Genomic DNA, 16,991 nt, shown 5'->3' with positions numbered 1-16,991 from the left:
CAGACATTGTTTGTTTTTATTAAAATTATTATTAACCATTTCAGATAATTATAAAGTGAACTGATCTTAAGTTCCAGAGTTTGACTGTCACCAGTTGTCCACTAGAATGGAACGTGAGCCCTCTGGCTGACAGGCTAGGCATACGCAGCAAAGGAGCAGCACAGCCCATAGCCTTTACTTTCAGAGATGCCACGATTGTGTGTAGTTTTGAAATGCATGTGCAGATGTCTACCTGTCTAGAAGTAGTAAGATGACGGTGTGACGATAGGCAGAGCATTTGAGCAGCAGGAGGTTATACGAGCTTCAGTAGAAGTCAGGGTGGAGATGAATCTCTGTGCGCGAGGTTGAAGAAAGTTTACCAGTGACAAGAGCAGCGTAAACAGTAACAGCTCCAGGTCAAATGCTGTGAAAGACAATCTTTCTAAAAATGGGAGACACCAGGTGTCTAGACCAGCCTCTTTGTAAATAAATGTAGCAGTCCAACTGGCATAAATCTGAATTGAAGCTGGTGACATTTACAGTTCAGAAATCAGAATCTTTTTCTTAAAAATCCCTACCCTGTTTTTTTCTTTTCTATATTAGGAGCTACTTTGATTTGTATGCATTTTCCTATGAAAATGTAAACACTCATTCTTCTTCCTTCAGTGTTGATCGCCATTCTTATTCTGTCCCTTGAAAATAGTCAACGAAAGGAATTTTGATTAAAAGCTTTGCTCAAAGGAAAAAAAAAAACCTTTATTGGGTGTGAAAAGCGCCTGCTCATTTCTGTAGCCGAGGGTATCATGGCATGGAAGAGGGCAGTTTGCCCGGGAGAGTGATAGTGCTGACTCCTGGGGTCATGACTGAGGGCCACCGCTGAGTCCTCAGGACAGGTGCTGTGGCTAATCCATGAAGATCCTGCGGCTGAAGATCCTGCGGCTGGGGGACTCTGTCATGATCACGGTCCGTAGTCTCTGCACACAGCAGCTGTCAAATGGAGATGAGCGAGCTGTTAGTACTCTGAGAAGTGTCATGCCTTGTATTGTTGGTTTTTCTTCTGCCTCCAGTTTTGTTGGGATAAGCTTTTAAATATAGTGTAGGTAGGACCAAGACCCACATTAACTTCGGTAAGGTAGCTCTACGTTCTTATTAAAGTGGTGACAAACTAAGCGGCAGTGTTCCCTGCAGGGAAATACTGTTGGGCAACTTAAATCTCTGTCTATTTTGCATCAGACATTTGAGTTTCAAGTAAAAGCAATGGTGTGAGGTGTGCTGTCCTTTTGTCTGTGGTGTTAAGTGAGAAAATAAAAACACAGCTGGAGCTGTTGTGCGCCTTTCTGTGGGTGCTCGGGCTGCCTTGGTGCCCCCCCCCCCCAAGTCATTTGCGTTAGGAAGCAATTACAGGTAAGTGTAGCTCACAGATTTGTGACTTGTACCTCACTTTGTGGTTGTGTAAGGCGGTGCTGGATGACAGGAAGTGGCTGTGAACGGCAGCGATACTCTTTTACAGGGAGCCCCCCGTTTCACCCGGACTCACCCCATCCGACCCGTTTCACCCAGAAGTGAACAGGTGAGGATCCTGGGTTGCTAGGATTGCCAGGTGCAGTGTGTGTGTGTGTGTGTGTGTGTGTGTGTGTGTGTGTGTGTGTGTGTGTTGCCCAAACCAAATGGAGTCTTAGGTTGCTGTTGTCTGCGCTTGTGCTTCAGGACCAACAGTTGTTAAAATGTTTCTGCTTTTTAAGCCCAAATGCTGATAAACTGATAAGACTAATTAAGACTAAAAGGAAAGAAAATAATGCCAAGAATGAAATATGAAACATACTACAGATTCTACAAATAGTCAAATGAAAATATATGAAGAATAATTTTGTCAACTTTAAAACTTAGGTGAAATACAAAAATTGCTTTAAAACTGTAACCAAAAATACAAAATGGAAATGATAGTCCTAGAACCTTTAAGCTTAACTATCAACAAAGTAATTAAACTTTCTATTAAAAATTTGCTTGATTGGTGAATTTAATAATACTTTCAAAATAATATTAATTAAAAAACTGCTGCAAATAGTGTAGAGTCTGCAAATCATGAGGCTGCGCTAATGTTGATGCCCCAAAGAACAGTTTGCAAAAGATAAATTATATGAAATATCATGTTAGATATTCTAAACTAAATGCTAGCAAACAACTTTAAAATATACTAAATATTTTAAAATGACATAGACTTACATGTAGATGATGTTTTGATATGTTAATGGATACGTTCAGTTTATACTCAGGATTAAACCAGTGTAATTTGCCATGTTAGTATTTGAGAGAGCTGTGTGATGGTCTTAGAGGCGGTAAAGCACCTGACAGGAGTTCAGTACCCCTTTGTGTTCAAACAAACAACAAACAAAAATCAGGGAGGCTGGGGAGATGGCTCAGTGTTAAGGGCACTACTTTCTTTCAGAGGATACTGGTTTGACTCCCATTACCTACACGGTGGCTCACAAGCATCCCAATTCCAAGAACTCAGCACCTCTTGTGTCACTGTATGCACATAATGCACAGACATACATGCAGAAAATACCCATACACATACAATAAGTATCTTCAAAAACGTAAGGGCGGTGAGCTGGGTCAGAGGGTAAAGGCTCCTCCCTCTAAGGCTGGTGAGCTGGATCAGAGGGTAAAGACTCCTCCCACTAAGGCTGGTGAGCTGGGTCAGGGGGTAAAGGCTCCTCCCTCTAAGGCTGGTGAGCTGGGTCAGAGAGTAAAGGCTCCTCCCACTAAGCTTGATGATAATGTTGATTCCCAGATGCACAGGGTGGGAGAGACCTCCTGACAAGTTGTCCCTGACCTCCACAAGCTGCCGTGAGGTTAGTGTACCCATGTGCATACACACCGACCTCCACGTGCTGCCGTGGGGTTAGTGTATCCATAGTGCACACACAACACAACACAAAATGTAATGAAGTTATAAAATTATTAATCCCAAATGTTAATAGTGATTATCTTCATTTTATAAAACACAAATATAAATTGTAAAATGGATCAAATTAAAGGCACTGCCTCTATCACAATTTGTGCGGGTCAGCTGGTGTCACAAGTGTTGTCTAGCAGTCAGCTACGAGGCGAAACTACCTGTTGGCACACCTAAAGCCTTTACCCATGCCGGTCGGCTAGCTAGTCAGCTCTGATGGTTCTAGGATCCTCTTAAAGTCAGTACCACCATTTTGGGAACAGTTTTGGTTTCAATTCTTCTGGAACTAACCTGAGGCATATCCTTAACAATGACTTCAGGAAACCAATAACAAGTCCAATTGTCCAAACATGTTCCTGCTGCTCACAGTGCGTGCCCCTGGGCACAGCATATCACACGGTCAAGCCTAGTGTGGATGCAGCAGGGAAATGCTCTCTGTGATCAAAGGGAGACCCGTGGAGATTTGCTGTGTGCCTCTAAAGACGGTGCCTGAGGACAAATGATAGAAAGTCACAAGCCACTGTTCAAAAGTCATGCAAATGTGCAAAGAAAAAATTCTTTAAAGGTTCATTTATTCGTTTTATATGAGAGCTCTATCTGCATGCACACCTTTATACCAGAAGAGGGTGCCAGGTCTCATTATAGATGGTTGTGAGCCACCATGTGGTAGCTGGGAATTGAACTCAGGACCTCTGGAAGAGCAGCCAGTGCTCTAACCTGAGCCAGCTCTCTAACCCCAAAGGGAAAAAATTTTTAAATTGCTATAAAGAGTTGGCAAAGTTGCTAATAAAGTCAATATGAAAAGTAGGCCTGTGGCTCACCAGTGTACTCCAGAGTACTTAGAGAGCTAAGGCAGTAGGGCCTGTGAGAGTCTGAGGACTCCCGGGACTCCAGAATATGATTCTGCCTCAAAAAGCAAGTGAAACGTGTATCAAAAGAAGTACATGGCGCCCATGTGTCTAACAGTTAAATCTGTCAGAATATCAAGCATACAAACAGAAAAGAGCAAAAAAAAAATGCAGAAATGACTCAAGTAAATGAAGTCAAGATTCCAAAAATTACATTTTACTATGCCATTCAAAAGCAGCTGGAAAATCTGCACAAATGTCTCTAGTATCTAAACATACCCATTGCTATGCAGGCCAGCTTCAGATCAACTGGACAAGGGAGGGCATCTGGGAATAAAACAATCTTAATCGAGAAAACGCTGCCATAGGATTGGCCGGTAGATGAGCCGGTAGGCCTTTTCTTGATGACTGATGTGGGAGGGCCCAGCTCGTTGTGATGTCACCCCTGGGCAGGTGGGCATAAGAAAACGAGAAAACCAGGATGGTCACGCCAGTAAACAGTGTTCCTCAGTGCCCTCTTCCACTTCCAGCCTCCAGGTTTCTGCCTTGACTTTCCTCAGGGCTGTAATGTTCCCAGTAAGTGTAAGATGACATAAACCCTTTCCCCCTCAAGTGTCTTTGGTTCAGTGTTTTATTACAGCAATGGAAATTCTAAGAGAAGCACCTAAGAATAAACAGACCAAATGCTGTATTACCCTGATGAGACCATGCCACGCTACGTTAAAAACAGAATTTTATATTATGGGGATATATACTGTATTCATGGATTGGAAAATATTTTCTCTTCATATGAATTTTATAGATAGAATGCCATCTATAAAGCATTTCTCCTTTCATGGTCTGTGTAGGTGAATGTGGTCCAGGAGTGGTATTGGGATAGCCTGAGTTATCGGGAAGCCAGGATATGCTTAGAGCCACAACAGGACAGCTCTGGAGGCTGGAGCTGCAATGGGACAGCTCAGCCCTGGAGGGAAGGTGTCCTGACTTATCAGGAAGCCAGGCTACCTGAAGCTGGGGTGCGGTGGGGGATGGTCTCTCTGCAGGATATAGGGATCTTGCTCCTCTCCTGGAGAGCCACTACAGCTGAGTTCTGCTCTGCTCCCTTACGGAGCATCCTAGCAGAGCTGTCTGCTTCTTCTCCAGCCCAAGATGTTTCTTCTGCAAACTCCCTGCTAGGGGAAGCCCCTGCAGAAATGTAGCAATCTCCTCTGGTGCTGGCTTTGCTCGGCCCCTTTAAGGAGCATCCTAGCAAGGTTCTTCCGTTCTGCGCTGGGAGCATCTCAGCAAGGTTTTTCAGCTCAGTCCCCTAAGGGACATCCTAGCCAGGTTCTTCAGCTCTGCACTGGCGAATGAAGGTCGTCACCCAAGACTCTTTTGAGAAAGAGATTCATTTGGGATGGAGGAGTCCAGGAGGGCTGCTGCCTCTGCCACTTAAAGGCCGCTCTCAACTGAAGGGGTGGAAAGGTTTATATAGGACTTCTTAGGGGTGGAGTTTTCCCAGGGAGAAAGGGGATAGGTTAATTTTTTCCTGCTCAGGGATTGGTCAGTTTAGCTGGTGGGGGTGGGGGGGGGCAGAGGTGGCTCTGCCTTCACGGCCAAACTGTGTTTCTTTCACTGGTCCTTTTTAGCTTTTTGACTCTAATCTTAGGGCCAAGGCATAATTCTTTCACTGGCTCTGATTCTAGGGACAAAGTGTGTTTCTCTGACACTAGTTTCAGAGCCAGGGCACAAGTCTTTAGTCCTGGGTTCAGGGATAAAGATGTTTCTCTCCCTGGCTCAGGTCTCAAATCCAGGGTGTGTTTCTTTCTCTGACTCTGGGTTCAGAGTCAGGGTGCTCAGTGATTGGTCGCTTTCCTGCTCCAGTTGTCCCTGTTACCCTGCAGTCTGTATTCAGAGGAACATCTTGGCCTCAAACTGCTGTAGCCTTTTTATAAGACGGACGCGCTACCTATTGCGCTAGCGAGGCACCTGCTGCAGTCTGTGTATGTCATCCGCTCTTCAGGGCACTTCACAGTCCTGGTAGACTGTTGGGGCGCTCGCGGGTGAGCCAGCTCTGTAGACAAATTTCCAGTTTTGCTCTTGTCACTTCTGTTTAACCATTGGCAGAGAACGGTGTAGAGCCAAACGGAAGACTAGTACCAGGGAAATACCATCCACATCGAGGTGCAGTCAAACGCTGCTTTCTGAGCAACAGCCTGGTCTGCCACCGGAGGAGGCTCGACTCAGGTAGCTGTCCTGTACAAATGAGTGCACACGGACACCAGGGCACATGTGTCAGATGGAAACAGCCTTCCAGGGATGAGCGAAGGAATGTGTTACGTTAAATGATAGGAGAGAATTGAAAGAGGTAGAGAAGCCAAGGATTTGAGGATGAGAATTCTCCTCTGGGGCCTGAAGAAGGGCAGATCTCATCGGGGATTTCTCATCTTCAGAACTGCCAGACAAGTTTGTATTGTTTGAAGCCACTTAATTTGTGATAATCTGTCATAGCAGAAGTAGGAAATGAGTCCCTACATCATAAGAATTCATATAGCCTGAAAGGAAGGCTCAGATGCCAGCAGATGGAGGGGATCAGACCTCTTCATTTCTACACTGCGATGCTGGGTGCTGCTGATGGCCTATGAACTGCAGCTACAAGAGACTGCATGAGTAGCCCTAAACCTACAGTATCAGCCGGAAGATGTCACACACCCCAGCAAATGGGTCAGTTTACACAAATCCTCCCAGACGAGACAACTGACAGGGTGAATGCCTTCATCTGTGAGTCTACACTTAAAGAAGACAACGTTAAACACAAAGGTAAAGTCACGTGACAGAGATGGGCCTGTCCCTTGAGCATCACTGCTGGCTTACTTTGTGATAATTTATTAAGTAATTCATTTGTGTGCTTTTGTGTGTACATGTCATCTTCCCCAGTAAAAATATCCATCCCTGCTAAAACTTGAAGAGAACAGCAAGCCAATGTGTCTCAGCCACAGAGTGCAGACCTTACCTTGTCACATAAGGAAGGCAACTCTTACAATTTGTGTGAAAAAGAAGAATCATTGGTTGGGACCTTCCACCCTCCTGAGGGGCTCTTCCCAGATGAGACTACTAACCAGGACACCCGGTGAGCTGGCAGGTGCCACCAGCACCAATTTGCTTCTATCTTTGGATGTGAATGCAGGACCTAAGCCTGCTTTACCACTCTGTATACAATGTCAGACACATTTTCTGATTGCCTTTCTGTGTCCCAGGGCTTAGGATCTCAGTTCTCTTCTCTTCTTACTGCCATTGGGGCAAACATGATACATACAAAGAAACGAAACTTTATGCTTTCTTCTTTATTCTTGAAAGATGATACTCGAATGTGTTGGATTCCTTCAGAAGCCAACTTAAGCAAAGGCTCTGTATGCCATGGAAGGCGATGCCAGGTGACACTGGCCAGGCCCTGGAGATCGAGAGAGAACATATTGGTGCAGAAAGGGTCTTCGTTCCAAGCAGAACACCACTATATGCAACTTGAGTTCGATCTCTCAGTGGTGTTTTTCACGAGGCTTTACAGAAATGAGGAACTGATATGCCATCTCAGTTCCTCACTTCTCACAGTTCTGAGCCAGCTCTCAGATGCCATGCACAGGTAGGCAAGGGTGACTCCAGGTGAGGAGACCCTAAGAAGTGAGGTGCTCCCGGGAACACAGGAGTCAGGTGAGAAGTTCCTAAGAAGTGAGGTGCTCCCGGGAACACAGGAGTCAGGTGAGAAGTTCCTAAGAAGGGAGGTGCTCCTGGGAACACAGGAGTCAGGTGAGAAGTTCCTAAGAAGGGAGGTGCTCCTGGGAACACAGGAGTCAGGTGAGAAGTTCCTAAGAAGGGAGGTGCTCCTGGGAACACAGGAGTCAGGTGAGAAGTTCCTAAGAAGGGAGGTGCTCCCGGGAACACAGGAATCAGGCTAGAGCACACCAAAATAGTGAAAGCTGAGCAGTCTGGAAAAGACACTGAGAAAGCCACCACAGAGTTCTCCTGCAGCTAACAAGTAGGGAACGGCAGTGATGGGCTAGTGGGGTCATCCATGGCCTGCGCTGCTGAGGTGCTGGGACAGGAAAAGTGTAGGGCCTGGAAAGGCAATTTGGCCCTCAGGGTACTCCTTACTTATGGGCAGATCAATGCTGGTCTGGAAGAACAAACATGTCCTTTCCCTGAGATACATAGAAGGAGCTCAGCTCTCCCTGGGACGGCGGGCCAATGTTAAAGGTTAAAACCACTTTACGTTAGCATTAAGGTTCTTACATATTTGCTGTGAGCAAGCCATCTGGTGTTCATTTTCCTGTAAGTAAGCAAGGCTGTTGACTCTGGTCAGTAAGCACCCTCTTGACTCCCTTGCTTTCCTAGCTGTTTTGAATGAGGGGACAGTCAGTCAAACATAGCAAGATTACCCTTCTGTCGATACTAGCTGCTTTGAAAAAATTCCATGAACGCCTTGTCAAAGCTACACAAAGGAAGGCCCTGGTCGCCGGAAGCCCCTGAAGGCACGGCCTGCGTCAGGACTGTTCCGAGCACTCTGTATTGGACTTTTTGCTCTCACAAGTCCTGGTGAACTCAATGACTCCCTGGCCATTATCACACAGGCCAGAGGAGGAGCACGCCCCCTGGTGGTCTAGCGAAGGAGCTGCAATGATGTTACTTCGGACATGCTCCTTCATTTGCATATGCGTGTTGTGATTGGTGCAAGCATCCCTTCTCTAGCTTCTGGATCAGACTGCTGGAGGGAGTCAGCTGGGAATTGACACCTGACCTGCTGTCTCCACCCCACAACCCCCACCCCCTTGGGCATCGCAACATTAAGTTCAGTCAAAGCGGTCTTCCTCCGACCCAGCAACTGGAAGACCGAGTTAACAGCCAGGAGTCTCAAACAGCCTGGCCAAATAGCTGTGGCACTTGCCAGTGTTAAGTTAGGTGCAGAAATCTCATCTTCCTAGACCGCCTCAAGAGTTGCTGTCAAGGGCTGAGGAGGAGTTCTGATGCCTAGGTGCACCAAAAAGGCCACACCCACCAGTTACCAGCCCAGGGCTGCACAGCCCTGACGTCCTGGGCCTATAGAAGAACGGAGACACGAAAACATAAGTGTCCTGTACAGAACCACACACAAGGACCGCCCGCTGCTCCTCCGCCTCTGCTGCCAGCTGTTGCCATACGCTGACGACACAGAAGGCACCAAAGGGCAGCATTTGAAGAACCCCTCCTGTTTCCCTGTGATTTCTCTGTGGGTAGAGCAATGGGACCCATGGCAACACCAAACAGACGGACCCAGCCTAGCCTGAGACCCGGGAATGAACCCACCGAAGCAAATTCAGCCCGAAACCAACTGAATCAGGAGCAGAGGAGCTGACCGGTGAGGGCGTCCTGATCCTTACGGCTGACTGTAATATAGTGTCCTCGTTCTGCTCTTCTCAGTGTGTAGGAGTGAAAAAAATAAATAAAAAGCTCACTCCACTGCTGCTAACCATCTTGGCATTGCGGGGAAGACACAGCCACGGTTCACCAACAGTGACACTGGTGACCAAATGAATATCATGCCTGCACTTAGAAGGTGCCATAAAATACGGTCTTCAGATATCCGTGTGAACCAAGTTAGTCTGTGCTTTTGATGCCAAGGAACTTCTCTTGCTATGGGGACACTTCCGTATTCTAACTGACCCCAAACACTTAATTCCAGGTACAGACTCTAAAAGACAAATTTTGGGTGGAATTAGCAACACTTTATTGATTATATTCGCTATGAACTATGGTTGATAAATAAAATGAAACATCAATATTTTCTTTCATAACTTCATTTTTAAGTGTTTATGGATGTAAAGTTTTCCTTTACACCAGTCTGAGCTGTAATTAAAATTATTTATACCCAGTCATAGAATCCCACCCCCAAAAGACCTGTTAAAGGCAGTACTCTATGTGGGCATTATTTTGCCAACATGCATACTGGGTGCTATGGGTACTATGCTTTTCCTCCTTAAGACAGGGAGAATGAAAATGGTGTGTATGTGTTAGTTTTCCCTTATAGAAAAATTAGAAGGAGTTTGTTTCAAAGCTCTGTACAAGAAATGATTTTTAAAAGTAGCCCAGTGACTAAAGCTGTTTGCTTGGTTGGTTTGGTTGGTTTTACTCATGGTCTCCAGCACAAGAACCACGGCTGCGCCCCACCGCTTTCGCCAAGCTCGTTATGTGGTGCAGTCCACCGTCTGCCTGGACTTCGTCAGTTCCTTCTTCAGCTGTTCGAAGCACACAAACATGATGACATTCCAGGACGCCAGTCGCAGGAAAGAAGGCACAAACCTGGGGGAGCACAGGACACAGTCTGGTAGCCGCTCCAAAGCCACAGCCCTGGTGCCACGAGCAGCTTACGTGACTCACACAACTCAAGGAATGATAAAAAACAAACAAACAAAACCAACAAGGCGAAGTCCTCGATGCTTGTCTTTCCTCTACCAACAACTAGGTTGTATGTCACTGTGTGGCTCTGGGAACTGGACCCAGGTCTCCTGGAAGTCTCCATCACTGAGCTGTCTCTTCTGCCGCTGAACAGACTTTTTTTAAAAATTATTTTTTAAAAAGAAGGCTTTTCTGCAAAAGGACCTTCCAATGAGCTTTGTTTTTACAATTTGTTTTGTTTTAGTTTTGAGAGTGGGTCTTGCTGTATAACCCCGGGTGGCCTGTGCAGCCCAGGCTAGCCTCAGACGTCTAGAGACCAACACTGGCGCTCCTGTCTCCCCAGTGCCGGGACTACACGCATGTGCCAACGCACTCAGCTTCCCCGATGAATTTTTACTCTTCTGGGGTCTCGTCACTCCCAGATGCATGGCTTTTTTTTTTCGTGTGAAAAGATGTAAGTAGCACAAAAATGGACATTTCAACTATTTTTCGATGTGTTTTTCTGTAGCATTAGGTGCATGTACAATGTGTAGTAAACACCAGAGTCAGAGCCAGGGCATTTTGTTTCCTCAGACTCTTCATCCTTTAAACACTAGCTTCCCACCTCCTCGGTCAAAGGTTGACCTTGGCTGTTCCTCGGTGTGGCCTTCTAGCCTTACCCTTTTTTGAGACAAGGTCTCTTCCTGAGACATGGGGCTCAATTGTTAGGCCAGCCTGGATGCCAGCAAGCACGAGGGAAGCTCTTGCTTCTGCCGCCTAGCCCTGGGATTACAAGCATGTGCCCCTACGCTTGGCTTTTTACATGGGTTCTGGAACTGAATTCCAGTTTCCATGTGCATATGGCCAGAGCGTCACAGACTGACCGATCTCCTCAGTCTTAGAGACAGGGTCTTGCTACGTGGCCCTGGCTGGCCTGAAACTCACTCTGTATTTCAGGCTGGTCTTGAACTCACGGCAGTCCCCATGCCTTAGCCGCCCATGTTCTAGGATTACAAGTGTTTGCCTCCGCGCTCAGCTCAACTCGCTTAATTTAGCACCATTTGTCAAGACTATCCATATTAAAAACGATTTAAAATTTTGTAAAACAATATTAAAAAATTGCAGAAGATTAAATTATTAAGTGGTCAGCAATTTATAGGTGGTATATCCATTTTAAGTTAATTTTATAATGTATATTATTTGTATTAATATATCATAAGAGCAGATAGACTTAGGATTTTATATAATATGCATGATACATTCATATTTTATTTTAGAAATCTCGGGGCATGGCTTTGCAACTCAAAAGGTTATATCTTTGTAATACTTGTCGAATATATTTAAAAGCTATGTCATACTGTATTTTATTAGAAAAGTGGTTTTCAATATAATATAATATCACTTTGGGAGGAAATGTGATCTATGTCTTCATTGCACTTTTGACACGAGTGTAATCATTATCCAAGCAACATTTTCTGTGGTTTTGCTTTAAAAGAAACATTTTAAAATTAGCTGAAGGTATAGCTCCGCCATAGACTGCTTGCCTGGCACGTGCAAGGCCCTGGGGTTGCTTCCCTCAAGCACTGCTAAAAAGAATGAATTGGCTTTAATTTCCCAGCATGATGGGATTGGCGGATTGAAGACATTCATGACAAGGCAAAGATAGAGTTTGAGGCCATTGCATGGACCAGGCCCGGTAGACTAAATGCCAGTTGTTTTGCCGAGACAGTGTCCCCATGTCCACAGACACCTTAAACACAACCTTATAGACGCAGAAGGTCATATCCTACCCTTTGAAGAAAGCCGTTGGTCCTTCCTTGGTGAGCATGGTCATTGCACAGCTGGGTACACTCGGGTACTGTCCAGGTAGAGAGTTGATGAATCTTGTTTTTACCACATCCGCTGGAGAGGCCAGGAAGGTGGTGCAAAACCCGGCCACAAGAGCTGACAGTAAATGGCAGGGCACGTCGTCTGAAAGGGACCAGCGACATGCGTCAACATTAGACTGTGAGCTGCCTGTGAGACCCTTGTCAACCTATTAGTAACAGGAGGTTAACGTGACGTCTTATAAACAGATGCGCATATAAGAGAGAGCACAGACTTGTTATAAAAGACCATGGCTGACGGGGAATGGCATAGTGACTGCAGGTCTATTTGCAGGGGTGTTATTTTAGGTCACGCCTGATACATGAGCATCTAATACTGCTCAGTTGAATTAAAATCATCAAAGGAGAATGTCTGTGTCTATAGAAACAGGAAAGGATTGAGATGAATCAGTGATGAACTCTGAAGGTAAGCCAAGCTTGACTGCCTGCTGAGAGAAGAATCCCAACGGACGAGTGCTTCTTCGTATTAACAGAGAATATCGCCACGACATCCCTTTGCACTTTGACTTTTCCCAACTTTTAAGCTTTAGGTCTTTTTTGCCAGGTGTGATGGGACACCTTTTAAGCCAGCATTTGAGAGACAGAGGCAGGAGGATTTCAGGTTGGTGACCAGCCTGGTCTGAATATGGTGTTCCAGATCAGCTAGGAGCTGCTATATTGTGACTCTCTCTCTCTCTCTCTCTCTCTCTCTCTCTCTCTCTCTCTCTCTCTCTCACACACACACACACACACACACACATACACACACACTTAACTCTCAAAAGAGGAAAAGAGAAGCCTACTAGAATTAAGGAATTCAACCCCCCATAGCTTTAGAACCTCCAACTGAGACTGGAAGGTGCAGACATGTTTGTTGTATACGGAAAGTACCTGCCAGTATTTGGTTGTTCACAAGGGCCCCCTTCATGAGGTCATATGTTACCAGCTCTGTACAATTGATAATGACGTTTCTCATCAGATTAGGGGTCGTCCCTGGAGAAAAACAAGACAACATTTAATAAGTGAAGTTTATGATAAGATGCCTTAATTATTACAAAAGTCCATCTGGTTGACAGTTACCTTTCCAGAGAGTTGACAAGCTTTCTGTTGTGGCTATAATTCTGTAAGCATTGTAGGTCCCTGTGTAGCGGGGTTTGATCCCGTGTAAGTGACTCTGTGCTTGGAGTCTGACTTTCACGACCTCAGTAGGTTGTCCGATGAATACTGCCACACCTCCAGTCAATAAGCCAGCTGAGATCCTGTTTCCCAAAGTGGGAGGCGCTACCCAGGAAGAACAAAAGACTGATCAAGAAAAGAAAATCCAGAACCCCTCCTCACACACCCACATATCTTTAAATTTTGTGATCAGTCTGTGTGTGTGTGTGTGTGTGCACGTGTGTGTGTGTGCGCGCGCGTGTGCGCGTGTGTGCACGTGGGCTTGCATGCGTGTGCCAGAGGACAACCTCTGCCCCCCTTCTTCAGGAAGCCATTTGTAACATGAATGGGGGCCTGCATGTTGTGTGGGGTTTTTGTCCTGCCCGGTACCCCACAACTGTTTAGCCCCAAAGAAAATCACACATAGGTCTCCATAAATTATAAACTGATTAGCCCATTAGCTCTAGCCTCTCACTGGCTAACTCTCACATCTTGATTAACCCATTTTTCCGATCTATGTTAGCCATGTGGCTCAGTACCTTTTTTCAGTGGAGCAGATCACATCCTGCTGCTTCGGTGATCTGGGCAGGAGTGGGAGGAATCAACTTCCTCCTTCCCAGAATTCTCCCGTTCTCATTACATCATTTCTATTTCCTGTCTGGTTTTTCTGCCTATATTTCCTGCCTGGCCAATCAGCGTTTATTTATAACACGGTTGACAGAATACAGACAATTCTCCCACACAAGCTGTTGTTTTGTTTTTTTGATATGGGAACTCTAATGGGCAACTTGCCTAGCAGACTAGCCTAGCCGGTCACCATGCCCAGTCTCTGTCTTCACCTCCGAGGGCTGGGGTCACAGGTGTTTGCCAGTGCACCTGGATTTGGGGCAATGAAGAGAGTTCCAGGGACTGAACTCCGGGCCTTGTGCTTGCCAGGTGAACACATGGCTGCCTGAGCTTCTCGTAGCTCTAGTATGTTTACCTTGTGTCTTTCCTTCTTCCCTCGTACTCTGTCAGGACTGAGCATGTCTGGAAGCTGCACCGGCTCAATGCAGACAATAGTGCTAGCAAACTTCAGCAGCCCGCGTTCTGCGGTTCTAGGTATGTGCCCCCGCACCTGGGGAGCTGCTTAGCATTTTCCCCACGACTTCCCATCACTGTGTGGGTAGAATACAAACTCCTTAGAGTGAATGGTGGCAAGGCCCTCTGTGACCAGCTCCTGATTTTCTGGCCTCTCCTGTTCCTTCTCACCAGTGTCCACCCGACCCCCCGGCCCTGCGTAGCTGCTCAACTCCTCACTGAGATTTTGGGCACGGCCTTCACTTGTCTGGAAAGGACTTTTCTCGTCACATTGCCCCTGGCCCTTGAAGTTTCCCACTGCCCTCTCAGGACTCAATGCAGATAACGACTCCTCACGAATCTGCATGATCACACCTCTCCACAGTGCCCAGTCCGCAGCGGCTTGCAACACAGCGCATGCCACTGTTGTACAGTCAGCTGAGCTGCGGTTCCCATCCACAGTGGCGACTGTCAGCCAACCTAGCCCGGTTTCCCACCCAAGACAGCTCAACAGAGCTTACTAGATCAACTGGTGAAGCGTAATGTGGACACTCCCAAAATATATCTGGTTAGTTTAGAGTCTGACATACCGGGAGGTTGATTAAAACATCTGGAGAAAGTTACCGGAATGGGCTTTCTACTCTAGGTAGATCTGTTTTTTCTGTCTCTGGCAAAATGACAATGCCATGTTGATCTAGAAGTATCCAGACCTGAACACTGGGAGTTCTTCCTGTGGGGATGAGTTTTACTTGGACACTAATGCAGACTCGGGGAGCGTGGTGGTCTCTCTTAGACTTCACAGGAGCTCTCTAGGCTTCCATGGGACTCTGCTATGAAGAGACACAAAGCCCCCCTCCCTGGCCAGTGGAATTTTACCTGTGTAAACCTGCATGTGAAGAGCTGGCTTGCACATCTCCTTCTCTTTCTTGGGGAAAAGAAACAGTGCAAATACCGACTTTCTTTTTTGCTAATTTGTTATGAATGTCACCACACTTTGTGTTATTTTGGGTGAGTTGGGGCTGCTGGGATGGAACCCAGAGCCTAACCTATGCTAGGTAAATATACTACCACTCATTTTTCAATGTTTGAATAGAGCGTGGTCTGGGTCCTAACTCCCCCCACCCCCAGCACTTCTTACTTTCTTTCCCTGAAGAGAAGTACTCTTGGACAGTATCATAGAGACCGATCCTGAGTGAGGCGAAGCTGATTTGCCTCTGAATGCCAGCAGGCAGACCACTGTACAGTTTCGGCCACCCTTCTGTTTTTGCCAGGGTGGTGATGGTTCCCAGGACACCTTTATACCTAATGGTAGTGGAGGTCTGGCCTTCACCTTGGATCTGGAAATCAGAAAGGTACAGGTCAGAGGAAGTGACTGTCCATTAAGGAAGGGGGTCGTACCTGGTGAGCACTAAAGACTGGTACATGAGGACCATGGGGACACCCTAGGCAAGGCTTGCCAATTAGGCTCCTTATAAATTGCCTTTCTCAGCAACCTCTCCTGCATACAACTCTACAATTGTGTCTCTCTCCCTCCCTCCCTTCTTCCCTCCCTTTTTCTATCTATCTATCTATCTATCTATCTATCTATCTATCTATCTATCTTCTATCATCTATCTATAATCTATCTACTGTCATCTATCTGTCTGTCTGCCTATCTATCATCCATCTATCAGTCGATTTATCTATTTATCTATCATCTGTCTATCTATCTATCTATCTATCTATCTATCTATCTATCTATCTATCTACTATCCATCTATCTATCTATCTATCATCTCTTTATCAGCCTATCATCTATCTATCTCAAAGTTGGGGCTGGCTGCAGTGCAGGCTCTGAACATCTGGACAAGGTACCCAGGAACTCTCCACAGCCCCTAAGCGCAGGATGGCCAGTACCCCCAAAGAATCAAGGAAAGGTAAAAGTGCCAAGCTTGTAAGCTCCGAGGGGTGTACTCTAAGGACCGTACCTACTCAGGATACCATAGCCGCATGAAGGGCTTGGTAGAGGTCACTGTCAACCCACAACTCTTCAGCAATCGGGCAAAGGGCCCCCATTTCCTTTCCTATAGTCCCCAGTCCTAATACAGAGCTGCCCTGAGAAAGAGTGGTTACATCACAGCAGACACGACAGGGCTGCCCTCAGCAGTTCCTCTACCCGGAAAACCCTCGCCAACTTCATTGTACCCTACCTGAAGCCGGACTTTGGCTGTGTCCAGTGGGAAGGTGATGATATCTGCAAGGCAGGCGGATATGCCAGCTGAAAAGATCTTGACCCCCATGGTGGGGTGCACTTCGGAAGTTGTCGGGCTCACCATCTTGGCTAGAAGGGCAGAGAGGTGCGAGTGGAGGACCAAAAGGACTCAGCCCTGAAGGTTACAGAGGCACTGCTGCCTGGTGCGGGCGCCGAACCCGCGACTTCTGACTTCTGGGACAGCCACCCGAGCCGGGGTGGTGCCGCTGCCGAGGCGGCGCTGCTGGGGCTCAAAAGTGAGGGGCGTCCCTTCACCTCGCTTGGACCAGGAGGACCCACTAAGCCCAGGTTGCTTGGCACCTCTGCGCCCCGGCCTGGGGGCGGTGATCTATATAGCCTGATCATTGGAGGAGGGGCTAGGGGCAAGTAGTTGGGCCGGGCCAGGTCTCCCAAGATCTAAGCCGCAAAGACGTGCTCTGGGGTGCGGAAGCCTCCAAGTTGCGCGTCACTCCTAAAGTCCTGGCCCGCACCGCTGGTTTGGCACCGATTCC

The 16,991-nt window shown here is 46.7% G+C and overlaps 1 protein-coding gene across 1 annotated transcript; it reads right to left on the bottom strand.

The window, feature by feature from the left end:
- Positions 1-9,758: 9,758 nt before the first annotated feature.
- On the bottom strand, positions 9,759-16,564 carry Ucp1 (uncoupling protein 1). Its single transcript, XM_050161578.1, has 6 exons — positions 16,439-16,564; positions 15,388-15,586; positions 13,116-13,316; positions 12,927-13,028; positions 11,961-12,141; positions 9,759-10,095 (listed from the first exon to the last, which is right to left on the bottom strand). Exons 1-6 carry the CDS (start codon positions 16,562-16,564, stop codon positions 9,981-9,983), a joined length of 924 nt encoding a protein of 307 aa, XP_050017535.1. The 3' UTR covers positions 9,759-9,980.
- Positions 16,565-16,991: the final 427 nt, after the last annotated feature.

The sequence above is a fragment of the Alexandromys fortis genome, unplaced genomic scaffold (genome assembly GCF_014885135.2).
Source record: "Alexandromys fortis isolate MF-2015 unplaced genomic scaffold, M_Fortis_MF-2015_v1.1 scaffold_127, whole genome shotgun sequence".
NCBI classification, from domain to species: Eukaryota; Metazoa; Chordata; class Mammalia; order Rodentia; family Cricetidae; genus Alexandromys; species Alexandromys fortis.
Note: the sequence above shows the minus strand (reverse complement) of the source record. Positions and strands in the feature narration are given on the sequence as shown.